This window comes from Schistocerca cancellata, chromosome 6 (genome assembly GCF_023864275.1).
Source record: "Schistocerca cancellata isolate TAMUIC-IGC-003103 chromosome 6, iqSchCanc2.1, whole genome shotgun sequence".
Classification (NCBI taxonomy): domain Eukaryota; kingdom Metazoa; phylum Arthropoda; class Insecta; order Orthoptera; family Acrididae; genus Schistocerca; species Schistocerca cancellata.
The window spans coordinates 421726954-421745318 of record NC_064631.1 but is presented as its reverse complement, the minus strand read 5'-3'; the positions used below and the strand labels follow the sequence as shown (position 1 = coordinate 421745318).

Sequence of the window (18365 nt, the reverse complement as noted above, 5' to 3'; positions counted from 1 at the left end):
GAACCCATTGATCTTCTCCCCAAGAAGTGTTTCAAATGAAGTGTATGGAGTTTAATTTCTGCAGACAAGATTTCTTGAGCTGCTTTATCTGTGGTAACCGCACCTGAGGTCAAACAGCTGTCCTGAAAAATTAAAATCACTGTACCATTTCTGGCCACTGCCTTCAGATATAATTCAGGATGTGAGTGGGTGAATCGAATTCTGCAGAAGAGCATGACCCAGGATTTTGTAGGCATATACTGGCACTCACGATTTTGGGACCAAACTCATGTCTTTTGAATGGCCATTTAGAAGTGATGTTTGCTGAATGTAGTGACTTAGAACTACAGTACAGACAGAAATTATCAACATGGTAAGCCAATGATACATCTGATCCAGTAATGGTGGCAATTTTGTTTATACCAGTTACAAAGAAGGTAATGTTCAAGACTGATATTTGTGGAACCTCCTTTTCCCATACATTTTGATTGCTTAGGGCCAAACCAACTAACTTAGATATGTGATTGGGATTAAACATTTTTAATAAAAGTTGGTGGATTGCCTTGGAAGTGTCAGCCATGTAACATATGCCAAAATGCATCACCATGTTGCATCCTATACCTTTTGCAAGTTGAGGAGGACGGCTATCAAGCACTTACAAAGTGTGAACACCTCCCTGGTAGCAGGCTCCAATAGTAAAAGATGGTTGGTTGAGAATCTTGGCCTCCAACATCTGCACTGATATGATGAAAGCAAATTTCTTGCTTCTAAAAATCAACAAATCCTGCAACTGGTTATCCTTTCCATGAGGCTGCATAGGGTCACTGTTAAACTGATCAGTCAGTAGTTGCTTAACTTGTGGGACATTTCACCGGGTTCATACAATGATAACTTCTGCCCATTGAGTGGAACACAAACTCAGACTTGCCAATTAATCTTGTTAAAAATCACTGGGATACTATATTTGCTATATTCACAAAGATGGTGAGGCATTTGATTGTGTAAGGTATTTAGGCACTGTTGAGATCCCAGTCTCTTACTTTGGCATAGCAGGGAAAAGTGGGGGGGGGGGGGGGGGGGAGAATCAGCAGCTCAGCAGGGCCCCATGCTCACAACTGCTTAACCATGGTAGAGTAATGAGACCATTGGGGGTGGGATGTGGAAAGCTACAATAGCGTGTACACAAGAAGGCAGGCGGTGGGGTAGGGCGCAGTGGCAAGCATGATGCTCCAGCTGTCATTCTGCCGTGGCTGCCTGCAGTATGTGCTTTGGGTGCCTGTAGAACATTTAGTGTTGATTTTCATCTTATTTTACGTAGGATGAGGTTATCTGGCAACCACAGCGTTCATTATGAGTGGCACAAAGCAAACATGACAAGTAGTACATTAAGAAGTGACAACGATAGTTTTCCTGAGTATATAAATTTTAGTAGTGAGAGTCAAAATCAGAAGCTGTTGTCTGGTGTAATGTTCAAACAGCATTGCCAGTTACTAGGGTAGGCAGTGAATGGAGCGTGAGGTATGAGACAGAGACAGAGGAAGCTGACGACACTGCAAAGTACTCTCCATCTGTGCAGAATATATCATGCAGCCATCTTCTTACACATATAGCACTATATTCCATGTTTACATAGTTGTGATATTTGTCATTCTAGGATATCTATTAGTTAATTTAAAACTAAAAAGCCTAGCAGAGGTCAATTGACTACTTTTTATTTTAAGCTGTGAATCTCTTCGGTCGTCATTAATTAAAACTTCTGGGCTGAATTGCCGTGGTCCACATATAAAAATTCTTCTCCTTCCTGATGTTTTGTTGTCTACTGCGGGCAACATCTTCCGAGGTGAGTCGGCGACTGGCTGCTAGGCGCTGGAGGTCCCGCATATATAGAGCGCTTAGATGGCACCACCACTCATCACGTGATTTCGACTTTAAAACTATCTCTGGCTAATGCCATCTCTCTCGATTACAGGTAATCGATTGTCACTTCGCTGGTACAAAATCGACCGCCATATCTTGTCTAGTTTTAATCCTCCTCCTTTTTTATTAAAATTATTTTTGTGCTTGTAGATCTCTATAACTTCTCTATGCATGCGGATATAATAATGTGAGGTCCTAGCTATCACGTTTGTCTCACTAAATTTTATTTCATGATTACCGCCTTTGATAACGTGTTCCGCTACAGCTGATTTGTCAATTTGTCCCAATCTACAGTTCCTTTTGTGTTCTGTTAGGCAGGTATTAACACTCCTTTTAGTTGCTCCAATATAAACCATGCCACAGCTACACGGAATTTTATACACACGTGGGGTGGCTAAGGGGTGTCATGCGTCTTTCACCGATCTTAAGCTTTCACTAATTTTCTTGGTAGGTTAAAGGATTGTCTCCATTTGAAACTTGGCCAAAACTTTCCCAATATGGTCCGTGATGTTACGAATAAATGGAAGAAAAACTTTTCCAGCCAACAGTTGTTGTTGTTGTGTATTCTCGGACACTATTCTTCTAGGGTGGAGTGCTCAATCCATCTCGTTGTCAGTGTACTCATTTCTCTTGAAAGCCGTTCGCAGATGGCTTAATTCATCTTGCAAATAAATTGTCTCACAGATGTCATTAGCCCTGTCCACTAAAGTTTTTATGACTCCTCTCTTCTGCCTAGGATGATGATTCGAATCTTTATGTAGGTAACGGTCGGTGTGTGTGTCTTTCCTATATACCTTGTGGCCTAAAGTCCCATCTGCCCATTTAATAACCAATACATCCAAAAAATTTAGTTGTCCACTACTCTCTTTCTCCATGGTGAGTTGTATCTTTGGATTGAAACTGTTTATGTGCACCAAAAAATCACTTAGTTCCTCTTCAGCACTATTCCATATCACAAAGGTGTCATCCATGTATCGATAACATTTCAAAGGGCTTTTATTGGCCAACTGCAGCACTTATTGTTCGAAAAATTCCATAAATAGATTAGCAATAGCTGGGCTCAGGGGGCTACCCATGGCCACCCCATCAATTTGTTCATAAAACTCGTTGCTATATTGAAAATAAGTCGAGGATAGGCGATGTCGAAACAAAGCTATTATATCAGTAGGAAACATATCAGCTATGTAAGAAAGAGCTTCGTCGACAGGGACCATGGTGAACAGGGATACTACATCGAATTTTCATATATAAAAACAATTTTCAATATAACAACGAGTTTTATGAACAAATTGATGGGGTGGCCATGGGTAGCCCTCTGAGTCCAGCTATTGATAATCTATTTATGGAATTTTTCGAACAATAAGTGCTGCAGTCGGCCAATAAAAAGCCCTTCGAAATGGTATCGATACGTGTATGACACCTCTGTGATATGGAATCATGGTGAAGAGGAACTAAGCGATTTTTTGATGCACGTAAACAGTTTCAATCCAAAGATACAATTCACTATGGAGAAAGAGAGTAATGGACAACTAAATTTTTTGGATGTATTGGTTATTAAATGGGCAGATGGGACTTTAGGCCACAAGGTATATAGGAGAGACACACACATCGATCGTTACCTACATAAAGATTCAAATAATCATCCTAGGCAGAAGAGAGGAGTCATAAAAACTTTAATGGACAGGGCTAATAACTTCTGTGAGCCAATTTATTTGCAAGATGAATTAAGCCATCTGCGAACAGCTTTCAAGAGAAATGAGTACACTGACAACGAGATAGATTGAGCATTCCACTCTAGAAGAATAGTGTCCGAGAATACACAACAACAACAACTGTCAGCTGGAAAATTTTTTCTTTCATTTATTCATAACATCACGGGCCGCATTGGGAAAGTTTTGGCCAAGTTTCAAGTGGAGACAATCCTTCGACCTACCAAGAAAATTAGTGAAAATTTAAGATCGGTGAAAGACGCACGACACCCCTTAGCCACCCCACGTGTGTATAAAATTCCGTGTAGCTGTGGCATGGTTTATATTGGAACAACTAAAAGGAGTGTTAATACCCACCTAACGGAACACAAAAGGAACTGTAGACTGGGACAAATTGACAAATCAGCTGTAGTGGAACACGTTTTCAAAGACAGTGGTCATGAAATAAAATTTAGTGAGACAAACGTGATAGCTAGGACCTCACATTATTGTATCTGCATGTATAGAGACGCTATAGAGATCTAGAAGCACAAAAATAATTTTAATAAAAAAGAAGAAGGATTAAAACTAGAAAAGACATGGTGGTCGACTTTGTACCAACAAAGTGACAATCGATTACCTGTAATCAAGAGAGATGGCACTAGCCAGAGATAGTTTTAAAGTCTAAATCACGTGATGAGTGGTGGCACCATCTAAGCGCTTTATATAAGCGGGACCTCCAGTGCCTAGCAGCCAGTCGCCGACTCACCTCGGAAGATGTTGCCCGCAGTAGGTAACGAACAACGAAACGACAGGAAGGAGTAGTAGTTTTATATATGAACCACGGCAATTCAGCCCAGAAGTTTTAATTAATGAAGATGCCGGCCGTGAAAGCTTACATGTTATGAATTTCTTCGGTGTTTAAAATAGTCTGTTCCTGTGATTTTATGACCTAATTGTTTTAAAGTTTCATTTGCTTTAACTGTTTTGTTTTGTAACTACAAATTTTTTAGATAATACACATTTACCACTAGTTCCCAACTATGGTCAATTAACCACTTCTCACCGACAAGTACTTTGCATTGGATTGGATTGTTTGTGGGAGGAGACCAGACAGCGAGGTCATTGGTCTCATCGGGTTATGGAAGGACGGGGAAGGAAGTCGGCCGTGCCCTTTCAAAGGAACCACCTCAGCATTTGCCTGGAGCAATTTAGGGAAATCATGGAAAACCTAAATCAGGATGGCCGGATGCGGGATTGAACCGTCGTCCTCCCGAATACGTGTCCAGTGTCTAACCACTGCACCACCTCGCTTGGTGACATGTACTTTATCTGGTTTATTTCTCACTATTGTTAGCCAGCAATGATTGAGTTCATACTATGTTGTTGGTAGTGGTTTCTGAGTGTCTGTTTGTTATCATTACCTGTTCAACTAAAGCTACAATGGATTGCTAACCCAGTCATAGCCTTTCTGAACCTAAAATTATAGAATCTCTTCAGATATTTCCAACTCAATCTGAAGTAGAAGAGTTTCAGAGAGAGCACAATAAAAGTGGCACATTGGGCAAAGAACAACATTTTCCTACACATTCGGAACACAGTGACAATAATGACCAACCAAGAGTTTCTTCTGACCAAAATGATGCTGTAATTTGTGTAGATAGATCTGGTATTGGTATGCAACCAGCAAGTATTGGTACTCATTGTACAGGGAGAGAAAGAGGTGAGTAAAATATCGTAATTAGTGTAACTGTAAAATATAAAATTTATTTTTATATTATTTACATTCATTTTTAGGGTTCTGTACCTCAGTCAGTAGAAATGATACTCTCATAGGAACATTTTGTTGTCCCTCTGTTAAGATCCCTTTTTCTCAGGAACATGCAGAGGAATCAAGTTGAAGTTTATATAAAATACTAATGTCTATGGTCAATTGACAGTGTAAAAAATTTAAGCTTGTAAGTCAACGCAATCAAAAGATATGGTGACGAATTTCATACATTTTAATGCTCGCAAGCTCCCTATCAAAACATACAGATCTATATACATAATTAAGTTTGTACTGAACCCTTAGAACACGGGTACTACTCACACTTGTCCTTTTTTTTTTTTTTTTCTTTTCTTATAATACGGGGTGTACAAAAAAGAATCATCCAATTTTTAAAAAATCATAACTGTTCTGTTGGTTGAGATTTGTGCGTGAACAATGTACTGTTGGAATGAGCTAACACTCATGTTTTTCCACTAGGTAGCAGCAGTGTGCGCCCGCTACAGTTCTAGTAAAAATGGTGTAGGGGCAACAGAAAGCGTTTCGTGTTCTAAGTTTTGCCCAATGCGGGTCTGTAATAACTGTCAGTGTGACTTTTATGTTACACAGGAAACAATACAAAATTCAGCTACTGCAAGCTCTTTGTGAAGGTGCCATACAGCAACACGTGGACTTCTGTAATTTTGTTCTTGGGAAGATAGAGGATGACAGTTTTCTTTCACACTTGGCGTTTGGTGATGAGACAACATTCCATTTAAATGTAAAGGTGAAGTGTCATAATGTGAGACTACGGAGTACAGAATAACCACATGAAGTTATCTCCAGACTTTAATGTGTATTGTGCAGTTTCACAGGAAAAGGCATACAGTCCATTTTTCTTTGCCAAGAACACTTACAGGAAGCACATATCTTATTATGCTCGGGAAGTTTCCTTTCCCACAGTTGGAGACTGATTTGAATGATTTCATTTACCAACAGCATGGAGCACCGCCACACTGGTATCTGGAAGTGCGGGAATTTTTAAATCAAATAATTATAGACAATGGATTGGTCACACTGACCAAATGATTCAGCCTCTTATTACTGGCCTCCAAGGTCACCAGACCTGACTGTATGTGATTATTTCTTGTGGGGGTTTATAAAATACTCTGTTTGTGCGCCTCCATTACCAACAACAGTGAGTGAACTGAGACATCGCATAACAGTAGTCGTGGAAGCTGTAACTCAAGGTACGTGTGCTGCAGTGTGGGAAGAATTTGAATACCCCATTGACATATGCCAAGCATCCCAAGGAGGGAATACTGAACACCTATGAAAAGGCATTGGGGGGGGGGGGGGGGGGGGGGAAGTTTTTGGGTTTCTCGTTCATCAAAAAACAAAATTCATTGTACATGTTTATTAGTTTCAGAAATATAGACATACCAAACTGGATTATTCATTTAGCCACACTAAATTTTGTAGATACTACAGTGCAAAATGCTGAAAGGCGAGCTGATCTTAGCCACAGAGAGTTTGGGAGTGATGGAACAAACTCTGCAGAATGGAAGAGTCAGCAAAATGTTACTCGAGAGACTGCTAGACCTACAGGGAACGCAAAGTGTACTGTTATGGAAGAATCCCACCAACTCCACTTCACCTATTATTGGTGAAAATATGTTGCTCTGGTGAAAGCATGCACTGAAACAGAAGAACACATTGTTCTCAATGACAACCTGTAGTATTTGAGTTTGGAGGAGTTGGAAGCATTTTCAGCCATAATGTATGACTGAGGGACACATGGTACAAGGAGTCTCAGGAAATAGATTTTTAGAAGTTAAATGATTTCTTTGCTTTGAAATCAGAGCTAGCTATCAGTAATGTAAAGAAGTAGACCATTTTGTTTAGCATCTGAAATCTGGAACATGTTTATAGATAACTACACTGCATGTTATAAACCATCTGAATTCCTAGCTGTGAATGAGCAGTTATATGCGAAAAAATGCAAACGTCCATTTACTCAGTAAAAGAGTCCCAAACTTCGTAAGTATAGTGTAATGTCCTGGTTGGTCACAGAAGCTTAAGTTAGATATGTTAATAATGGTTTTCCTTATTTGGGAAAAGATGAAACAAGACATGCAAATACCAACCTCTAAGAAGGTATTACACTACGTCACATGGGACCTTACTTGACCTTACTTATGAAAGGGGAGAAGTGTTACATCAGGCAGTTCCTTTACTTCTCTCAAGCTGCAAAAGAGGGGTACAAGCATTGTTGGTACTATGAGAATAAATAGAAGGGAAGTGCCACCATCTGTGAGAAAAGGACAAGATGTACTTCATTCAAGCATTATTTACATGGTTCACGACATTACTCTAACATATTACCACAGGAAGACTACTAAACTGTGCTTATTCTTAGTTCTATGCACTACAATGTAAGAGTCAATGAGGCTGCAGAAAAGAGAACTCTAGAAACAATCAATTTTCATAACACCAAATTTGACATAGATGTGGTAGATCAAATGTCATGCAAATATAGCATAAGAGCCATGATGAGACACTGGTCCATACAAGTTTTCTATAATATTCCTGACCAGGATATGATCAATGCCCACTGCTTGTACAAGTTGATAACTGGCTCCACCATCTCTTAATGTTTTTTTTACAATCAAAGTTGTAAAAGAATTAGTGGTGTCAGTCAGGAACTTTTGCCCTTAGCACCTCCAGAATCCATTTTGACTGCCAACAGAGAAGAACGAACATCTAAAGATGTTATATGAAAGACTTGCAAAGAGTAATCTCGTAAGTGAAACAAAACAAGAGATAATTGTTTTACATGTAAAAAATTTGCATGCTGCTCATGTCTCGCAAAAGGATATGCAAAAAGTCTCATTGAGATTCTTAGAATATACAGAGTTCTCCATATAGATATGCCCAGTAAAACACTACTTATTCATTACAGGATAAAAAAATAATTAGAGAGTAGCTACACAATTGTATGATAGTAAAATTTGTCATTATTGTTGTATGATGCAGATCAAATAAAAATGTGTGTATATAATTATTATGCACAAAAAAATAATAAAACCAACATTAAAGACAATAAATATGAAATATCTTTACATTTTGGTAAGAAACACAAATGCGATAAAAATCTTAGCAGTCAATTGATCTCTACTGGGTGTTCTACGGCAACCTAGTGTTTTTTATTTTTATTTTTTTTAAATCTGTTTTGAAATTAGTCTACCACAATGCATGGTAGTCTCACGTGAGAAACACAATGTTTGGAGTTCAAATGGCTCTGAGCACTATGGGACTTAACATCTGAGGTCATCAGTCCCCTAGAATTTAGAACTACTTAGACCAACTAACCTAAGGACATCACACATATCCATGCCCGAGGCAGGATTAGAACCTGCGACTGTAGCGGTCGCGCGGTTCCAGACAGAAGTGTCTAGTACCGCTCGGTCACACCGGCCAGCACAATGTTTGGAGTGGCGGGCGGAGTTCCTTTACAAACATCATGACACAAAGTATGGTAGTACGCTAACATCACTAAACATTGACAGTCTGTAGAAGTGTTGCATAGAAAAATTGCATTTTATGGTTGAAGGAAAAACTGCAATCAGAATAATCATGGAAGTATTCTGAACATTTTTCGTGAATATCACTTCTAATTTTATGATTGAAGAGATCGGTGGAAGAAAGTGCTAACCTACAAAGAGCACTTTTTCAGGTACTGCATGCTATACGTTTGGTTAAATTCAAAGATAATGATGCAAATACAATAAGAAAGAAACAATCTATACAGTAGAAAGTGCTTTCTAGCATTACACATGGGACTAAATGTTACTATCATATGATATTCAAACACACAACAGATAAATTTAGCACTCTAATCATAACGAAATGTAGATTAGCACTTTGTTTCAATGACATCTTTAATTCATGACAGCAGGAGGTCATAAATAGTTTTGATATCTCAATGCTAAATTCATAGTCTGCATATTTCTAATATCATTTTTCACATGAAATTGTATTCATCAAGTAGGAAACATGAAAGTTGTAACTATACTTAGAAGAATAGGTAAAATATTACTATTCCTGAGTAGGTCTACCTGTACAATTTCAAGGTGAATATATCAGTAGACATTATTCACGGACATTGCTTCAAGCCACATTTGTTCCTTTTCGTCTTCACTACTGCAAATTATTTTTACTTTTTTGAAAGCTATGAAGGCATGTCATTAGCTGTTCACTGACATCATCATATAGCACAATACAGTGTTATCCTGTTTCACATTAACAGGAAGCAGCTGAGTCAAAAGCATAAAACTAACAAACATTTTGAAGGAATAATTCAAATGACATCAACAATGCCACATTAAAACCAGTTGCACTAAGTTTTCTAGTGCACAGTTTATGTCCAGGTCAGGAAATTGTTCCACATAAGTCTTGGTTACTTTTACTGTCATATTTTAAGATATGTATCTCTTAGTCAAATTAATCAGATAGAGAAAGTATGTACTTGGGTCATTCCCACTCAGCTCTCTTCAATTTTGATGAGATTTTTACAGATTGTACAGATTCCTCTTACTTGAAGCTATGCCAAATTACAGGGCAGTAGGTAGTATAATGGGACCACTATCCATGCGTTTTTAAAGGCTAGTTTTTCCATGTTGCGACAGATACTAATACACCATAAGTTTGTTTACTGTTGTGCATGATAAATGGGGACTCTCCCATGAGGAAACTTTGTTGTTCTGCTTGACTTTTTAGGTACAGCAGCCTAGGTGCTCATGTACAGCAGATTTATCACAATGTGCTGTCAAAGTAGCTCGTAAATCTTGTCGTGACATATTTGGATCAAGATTTGGCAGCTCATATCTTATCATAGAATAACTTTCTGATGCTTATTTTTACCTTGTGCAACCAGATAATGTCTTAATGCTGTGCAATTGGTGTCTTGATTACTCAATTATCAAGTTATCCAAGATTAAAGTTGATTCAAAAAATGTATTAATTTTGTCTCATTTTCAAAAGGCTATATCTCAAAATCTTCCTCTCAGTTTTTCTTTTTCTTTGTACCACTGAAAAGATCTCTTTTTGTTTCATCAAGAAAAGTATGTTTCATTTGTAGACAAACCAGTTCAAAGAAAATGAAGTTCAAAAACATGCTTTGCCTGCTATTATGAGCAAAGAATGAGTGAACCTTTTGAATATGCACATTTGAAAATTATGTAAAATTTATTATTAGGCGTCTTTGTTTTCCTTAAAATAAAAATTAATTTGCTCAGCCACTGACTTTAAGAAATGTTTGTCTGTTCATTTAGGTTGTTTCTATTTTATTTCGGAATTTACCAAAACACAGTTCACCATCTATGAAAATGCAGTTTTTTCTGGTGAAAATATCCAGTATTTTTACATTTAAGCCTTGAAAACAAAGTCAAGTAGAAACTGTAACTTGGATGACATTCACAGCAACACTTCAATGCAGTGTAGCACTGGTTTTACAGATTATTCTGCGTAGGACCTGACGGGAAGGTTTCAAAGAAATAAAAGAATTTTCATCATGACGGTGACACTTACTTAATTGAAGAAATGAATTACATGTTGCTGAAAATGGCCAAAATGCCTTCATCATTAAGCATTGCTTTTGGATAAATATGAACATCCGCAGAAATTCTCTTGTGATATATACTTTTGATCTAATGAACCATTCTGTGAAAAAGGCTTATGGGTTGCAATGGTCATTTGAAAACTATGAAAAAGAGCAATGTTAAACCTGTTAATAAAATTTGACAACAATTTTGCAGCAAAAAAATCATTACAAAAGAAGTCAGCATGATCACAGTAAGAAGATGAAGTACGTCCATTGGAATCACTCAGTTGACACAAGCCTAACTGCTATTGGGATCTCTCCTCTGACACTTCAGCGAGTCTTAATGAGAGATGCCAGAGGTCACAAAAAAGGTTGGGTAAATGAAACTCAAGAAGCAATTGCACATACCACTGCTGCTACTGCTGCGGGTTTGGGCCACCCTCTCCCAAGGGGAGTGGAGGGTTCAGCGGCGTTTGTGTTGCAGGAGGTGGAGGGTCAATGTGGAGGCTGGCCATGTGACATCGCCTGCTCTGCCGGTGAGTGGACATGTGGCCAGTCCTTCAGCAAGGTCCAAGCACGCACGCGGGGGGAGGGGTTTATTAGTGATTGGGAGCTCCAATGTTAGGCGGGTGATGGAGCCCCTTAGGGAAATAGCGGAAAGGTCAGGGAAGAAGGCTAGTATTCACTCTGTCTGCTTACCGGTGGGGGGGTCTCATCCAAGATGTGGAGGAGGCCCCGCCGGCGGCGATAGAGAACACGGGGTGCACCTGACTGCAAATTGTTGCTCATGTCGGCACCAATGACTCCTGCCGTCTGGGTTCAGAGGTCATCCTCAGTCATAAAGGCAGTTGGCAGAGTTGGTGAAGATGGAAAGCCTCGCTCGCGGGATGAAATCTGAGCTAACTATTTATAGTATCATTCCCAGAACCGATTGTGGTCCTCTGGTTTGGAGCCAAGTGGAAGGCTTAAACCAGAGGCTCAGACAATTCTGCGGAGATCTGGGAAGCAAATTTCTCGACCTCCGCTATCAGGTGGAGAAATGTAGTCAGGCGTGCACTACATGCAGGAAGTGGCTACAAGGGTAGCGGAGTATGTGTGGAGTGCACATGTGGGTTTTTTAGGTTAGAGAATTCCCTCCATAGGCCCGACAAGATGCCTCCTGAGACGTGACAAGGTAGCAGTAGGCAAAAAACATTTAACGCAGAACAGGGAATCAGCGATCATAAAGCAGCTGCTGCATCGACGATTTCAGCCATAAATATAAATTTTAAAAAAGAGAATAACAATATTAATGTGGTAATAGTAAACTGCAGGAGTGTCTATAGAAAGGTCCCAGAACTGCTCTCATTAATAAACTGTCACAATGCCCACATAGTACTAGGGACAGAAAGCTGGCAGAAACCAGATATAAACAGTAATGAAATTCTAAACTCAGACTGGAATATACACCACAGAGACAGGCTAGACAGTGAAAGGGGAGACGTGTTTATAGCGATAAAAAGTGCAATAGTATCGAAGGAAATTGACGTAGAACCGAAATATGAAATAATTTGGGTGAAGGTCATGGTTATAGCAGTCTCAAACATTGGATATCTCTTATAGGATCCCTGGCTCAGCAGCTGTTGTGGCAGATCACCTGAAGGAAAATTTAGAAAATATTTCGAGATTTCCCTAACACGTTATAGTTCTGGGTGGAGATTTTAATTTACGAGGTATAGACTGGGAGACTCAAACATTTATAATGGGTGGCAGGGACAAGAATCCAGTGTAATTTTTTTAAATGCATTGTCTGAAAACTACCTTGAGCAGTTACACTGAGAACTGACTCGTGGTGATAACATATTAGACCTTCTGGTGACAAACAGACCCAAACTATTTGAAACATTTAACGCAGAACAGGGAATCAGCGATCATAAAGCAGCTGCTGCATCGATGATTTCAGCCATAAATAGAAATTTTAAAAAAAGGTAGGAAGATTTTTCTGTTTAGCAACAGTGACAAAAAACAGATTACAGAGTACTTGATGGCTCAACACAAAAGTTTTATCTCAAGTACAGATAGTCTTGAGGATCAGTGAATGAAGTTCAAAACCATCGTACAATATGCATTAGATGAGTACGTGCCAAGCAAGATCATATGAGATGGAAAAGAGCCACCGTGATACAACAATCGAGTCAGAAAACTGCTACGGAAGCAAAGGGAACTTCACAGCAAATTTAAACATAGCCAAAGCCTTAAGGACAAACAAAAATTACACGAAGCGAAATGTAGTGTGAGGATGGCTATACGAGAGGTGTTCAATGAATTCGAAAGTAAAGTTCTATGTACTGACTTGGCAGAAAAATCCTAAGAAATTTTGGTCTTATGTAAAACGGTAGGTGGATCAAAACAAAATGTCCAGACACTCTGTGACCAAAATGGTACTTAAACAGAGGATGACAGACTAAAGGCCGAAATACTAAATGTCTTTCCCCAAAGCTGTTTCACAGAAGAAGACTGCACTGTAGTTTCTTCTCCACATTGTCGCACAGATGACAAAATGGTAGATATCAAAATAGATGACAGAGGGATAGAAAAACAATTAAAATTGCTCAAAAGAGGAAAGGCCGCTGGACCTGATGGGATACCAGTTCGATTTTACACAGAGTACGCAGAGGAACTTGCCTCCTTCTTGCAGCGGTGTACTGTAGGTCTCTAGAAGACCGCAGCATTCCAAAAGATTGGAAAAGGGCACAGGTCATCCCTGTTCTCAAGAAGGGACGTCGAACAGATGTGCAGAATGATAGACCTATATCTCTAACGTCGATCAGTGGTAGAATTTTGGAACACATGTTATGTTCGCGTATAATGACTTTTCTGGAGACTAGAAATCTACCCTGTAGGAATCAGCATGGGTTTCGAAAAAGACGATCATGTGAAACCCAGCTCGCACTATTCATCCACGAGACTCAGAGGGCCATAGACGCGGATTCCCAGGTAGATGCTGTGTTTCTTGACTTCCGCAAGGCGTTTGATACAGTTCCCCACAGTCATTTAATGAACAAAGTAAGAGCATATGGACTATCAGACCAATTGTGTGATTGGATTGAAGAGTTCCTAGATAACAGAACGCAGCATGTCATTCTCAATGGAGGGAAGTCTTCCAAAGTAAGAGGGATTTCAGGTGCATCGCAGGGGAGTGTCGCTATTCACATTATATATAAATGACCTTGTGGATAACATCAGAAGTTCACTGAGGCTTTTTGCAGATGATTCTGTAGTACATCGAGAGGTGGTAACAATGGAAAATTGTACTGAAATGAAGGAGGATCTGCAACGAATTGACGCATGGTGCAGGGAATGGCAATTGAATCTCAATGTAGACAAGTGTAATGTGCTGCAAATACATAGAAAGAAAGATCCTTTATCATTTAGCTACAATATAGCAAGTCAGCAACTGGAAGCTGTTAATTCCATAAATTATCTGGGAGTAGGCATTAGCAGTGATTTAAAATGGAATGACCATATAAAATTAATTGTCGGTAAAGCAGATGCCAGACTGAGATTCATTGGAATAATGCGAAGTAAATGCAGTGCGAAAACAAAGGAAGTAGGTTACAGTACACTTATTTGCCCACTGCTTGAATACTGCTCACCGGTGTGGGATCCGTACCCGAGAGGGTTGATAGAAGAGATAGAGAAGATCCAACAGAGAGCAGCACACTTCGTTACAGGATCATTTAGTAATCACAAAAGTGTTACGGAGATGACAGATAAAATCCATGGAAGACTCTGCAAGAGAGACGCTCAGTAGCTCGGTACGGGCTTTTGTTGAAGTTTCTAGAACATATACAAGCAGTATATTGCTCCCTCCTACATATATCTCGCGAAGAGACCATGATGACAAAATCAGAGAGATTAGAGCCCACACAGAGGCATACCAACAATCTTTCTTTCTACAAACAATATGAGACTGGAATAGAAGGGAGAACTGATAGAGGTACTCAAAGTACCCTCCGCCACACACCGTCAGGTAGCTTGCAGAGTATGGGAGTACGGATGTAGATGTAGATCTAAAAGATTTTTGGACATGTAGTATAAGTAAGGCACATCCTAAATGCTTAGATCATAGACTGCTGACTAAACTGAAAGAAAACTTGCAGTTGTCAAAGAAATCAGAAGATTTGTAGATTTTGATATTATCACGTCAAAGTTGGACTACAAAAGACATGATGGAGTGTGGAGTCTCAGAAAGAATGGTAAAATGTTGGCAGTCACATGTAGGTTTATCTGCAAAGCCAATGCTAAACTGCTTTGAAATGTTTCCTTTAATGTCCATCAACATACAGTTCAATTCTGAAGTCCACCTGACTGTTTGCAACTGTTAAACGTAAAAATGGTGGATATTTTCTCATGTTCATGGATAGTGAAAAGTGGTGTGGTTCAAATGGCTCTGAGCACTATGGGAAAAAGTGGTGTGGTGAATTTCAAGGTACCACAGGAATGATCTAAATGACCAAAGATTTCTGAAATTCAAAACCTCATCAAATTTATTTTTATTTTAATAAAAACAAAGACAAGTAGGCCTAATAATAGTTTTTCTTAATTTTCAAACAGTCATCGCATTCTTCGCTCTTAATAGCAGTCAATGGATGTTTTGAAATCACTTTATTATCTTTGAATTGGTTTGTCTAAAAAGTTAAAAACTTTTCCTCATTGAACAAAATGAGCCCTTTTCTATGTTTTATGTTGCAGAGAATAATCACATGTGAGAGGACCCTTTCGAAAATCGGGAAAAACTGATGAATATATTTTTTGAATTTAATTTAATCTTACATAATTCAGTAATTATTTAAGCAATCAAGATGCCACTTGCACAGAGAGAAGACATGCTGGCAGGCTAAAAATACGGAAGAAAAATCAGAAAACCATCCTATCATGAGACAAGCACCAAAACATGATCCAAAGCTGTTTTACATAAAAAAAAATAAATCAACAAATTTTTGCATGACAACCCTCTTAAATCATGAGCTAAAGTAAACAAAACTTTGTGACTTATTAGTAACTGCAATGACATTGAAAAATTGTCCTTTACAAAAGAACGGCTAGTGGCCCCAACATACTGCTTACTGAACTGCAATTTGGCATGACTTCACATATGACCTATGTATAAATCTTGTAAAAAACCACGAAAGTAAGGAGGATTTCTTATTTAAATTTATGCAACGTAACACATAACAGCCCATGTAGCAAAATCTATAGTAAACTTTGCAGCACCAATTTTGATAATCATTTATATGGAGGACGTCATTCTGCTACCAGCAGATAATCAGAGCAATATAAACATCCTATACATTTAGAACAGCAACGGAAATCTCTTCCTGTCCCACTACTCCCTAAGCACCTGTAAACTTCACACAAGCTGAAATTTATCAGAACGCGTTCTACGGGCTCAAAATGGACCACACCTTCAGCAACGTGGCATAATGTATACAGCATTTCACAATTTTTCCATCTTATATCTGACACTTTCACCAACTTCCAGTTCACAAATATCTGAGTCTGCACATAATTAACATGCACATAATGTATCTATCAAAAGGTATTCTCAGAAATTCATGTACGTTTGAATATTATTTAATACACAACCATCTTACTGAATGTGATTATACTGTTAAAAGCTTTTGAAAACAGCTATGGGAAACAAGATTGTAGGTAACAAACATTCCCAACCTCTTCTATAGTAAAATGCATTACCACCACTTATTTTTACACCTCAACACAGGACCATCGAATATAATATAGATTATATCATGATAACTGATACAAACAACTGTATCATAGTGCACATGAGTAGTTAAAAATATGTAGGCCTAGTTACTTGGAACAAGGCTGAGTAAGTAGGGAAATACTCCGAGTAGGCGTTTCCAGATGTAAAGATAAATTTTTCTGATACGGACTATCTACAGGAAAAAGAGAAATTGACGCAGTATCGTTCCCACTAAACCCTCCTATGTGAGCAAAATACGAACTTAACAAATCTGCTTCATTTTTAAGCAATATCATATCCGTTTACTAAAAACGCCGATACATGTATCCAATTCGTAAGTCTATATTCGACATGTCCCACATCTTTAATGAGCTCCTCGCTAGGATTTATGCAGAGTACTGTGTGCCGTACCTAATATACAATCTAATCGCACGAATTCCACATTAAGGCTCGGCTCTTTGGTAATTAACCGACTTTCTGCTACTCTTCGTGAACTGGTCGACAGATTTATCACACTACGGTTCTTATCCGCTTCAGAGTTTATAGTAAAATCTTTCATATGCATCCGCCTGTCTTCCAAATCAAAGGTGCTTATACCAACTAAATATTCGCATCTTCGTGCTCCCCGTCACTTTTAAATTATAAGAACAGCAAATGATGTACATCAGTCACTCGTGATTAAAACAGAAATCATGTTGTTAAGCAGTACTTTGCGTGAATCCAATTATCTTTTTTACTTAATTCAATATTTGATCGATTATCTGAAAATTAGACCACAATTCCCAATTTTCAAATGACTGTTGACACTGTTTCATACCAAGATGTGAACGGGCAAAACAAATCCGCAACGTATCTCGCAAACACTTCCTTCCAAGAAATTAAGGATTAACTACCTCTGATAAGCATCAGGTGCTTACTATCTTTCATATACTCTTGTTTAATACAGAACAGGAGTTTCCACTCAATCTTTTCCTTTTTATTTGCGACCCGAAAGATGATACCGGATATTTTTTCGTTTATTGACAATTAATTGACAGTCATAAAATTCTATTTGCCGACGTGGCTGACAGAACTCTCACCAGAGATTACTACATCTGAAGGACGAAATCGAAATGGCAGAAGCGATTATCGTTGCTACATGTGAAGGATGGTACAGAATATATTTATTACTTTTTGAGTTTTTTCAAACAAACATTCCTCTCAAAACAGCAATATAGTTAATTTTTTAACAATAATCACATACTGTCATGCAACACTGATTATTTTATATTGTGGGCATCCGTAGCTGCTGAAGGGCATGATGTTAGGAAGACTTCCGCTAAGCGCTGGTGAAATTGTTGTTTATTTTGTGGATTTATTTTGTAGTTTATGCAGATTAACGCAGCCAAATGACAGAAAACAACTATTCAGGGACAAAATAAACTTATGCTTTATTCGCACAACACATATTAGTACATTTGACTACCAAATTATATTACATTGCCCCATCAACAAACACGGAACGTGTACATTCCATAGAGTCTAATGCACTCTGCACATCATATCTTGTACGCCACTATACACGCTGGGAAATGTTGGTTCACATATCCCCAACACTCCCCCTTGTTTCTCAGATACTCAACACTATACATCCCAGGTTAAACCATGATGTTTCCCCGGCTTCTGAAATTTGTCCTTACTGAG

The 18365-nt window shown here is 38.6% G+C and overlaps 1 protein-coding gene across 5 annotated transcripts in view; it reads right to left on the bottom strand.

The window, feature by feature from the left end:
- Window positions 1-17746, bottom strand: part of LOC126191015 (uncharacterized) — a 99001-nt gene extending 81255 nt beyond the window's left edge. Inside the window, exon 1 of one of the 5 annotated variants that reach the window (XM_049931712.1) lies at window positions 17576-17746. Coding sequence is in view for 2 of the 5 variants with exons in the window: in XM_049931706.1 (XP_049787663.1) it covers window positions 7926-7978 (53 nt within the window). In the remaining 3 variants the exon portion in view is untranslated. Of the gene's footprint in view, window positions 1-7925; window positions 8053-9449; window positions 9500-17093; window positions 17228-17499 lie in introns of those variants that run through there. The other 4 variants (XM_049931711.1, XM_049931713.1, XM_049931707.1 and 1 more) reach the window with 4 other exon arrangements.
- Window positions 17747-18365: the final 619 nt, after the last annotated feature.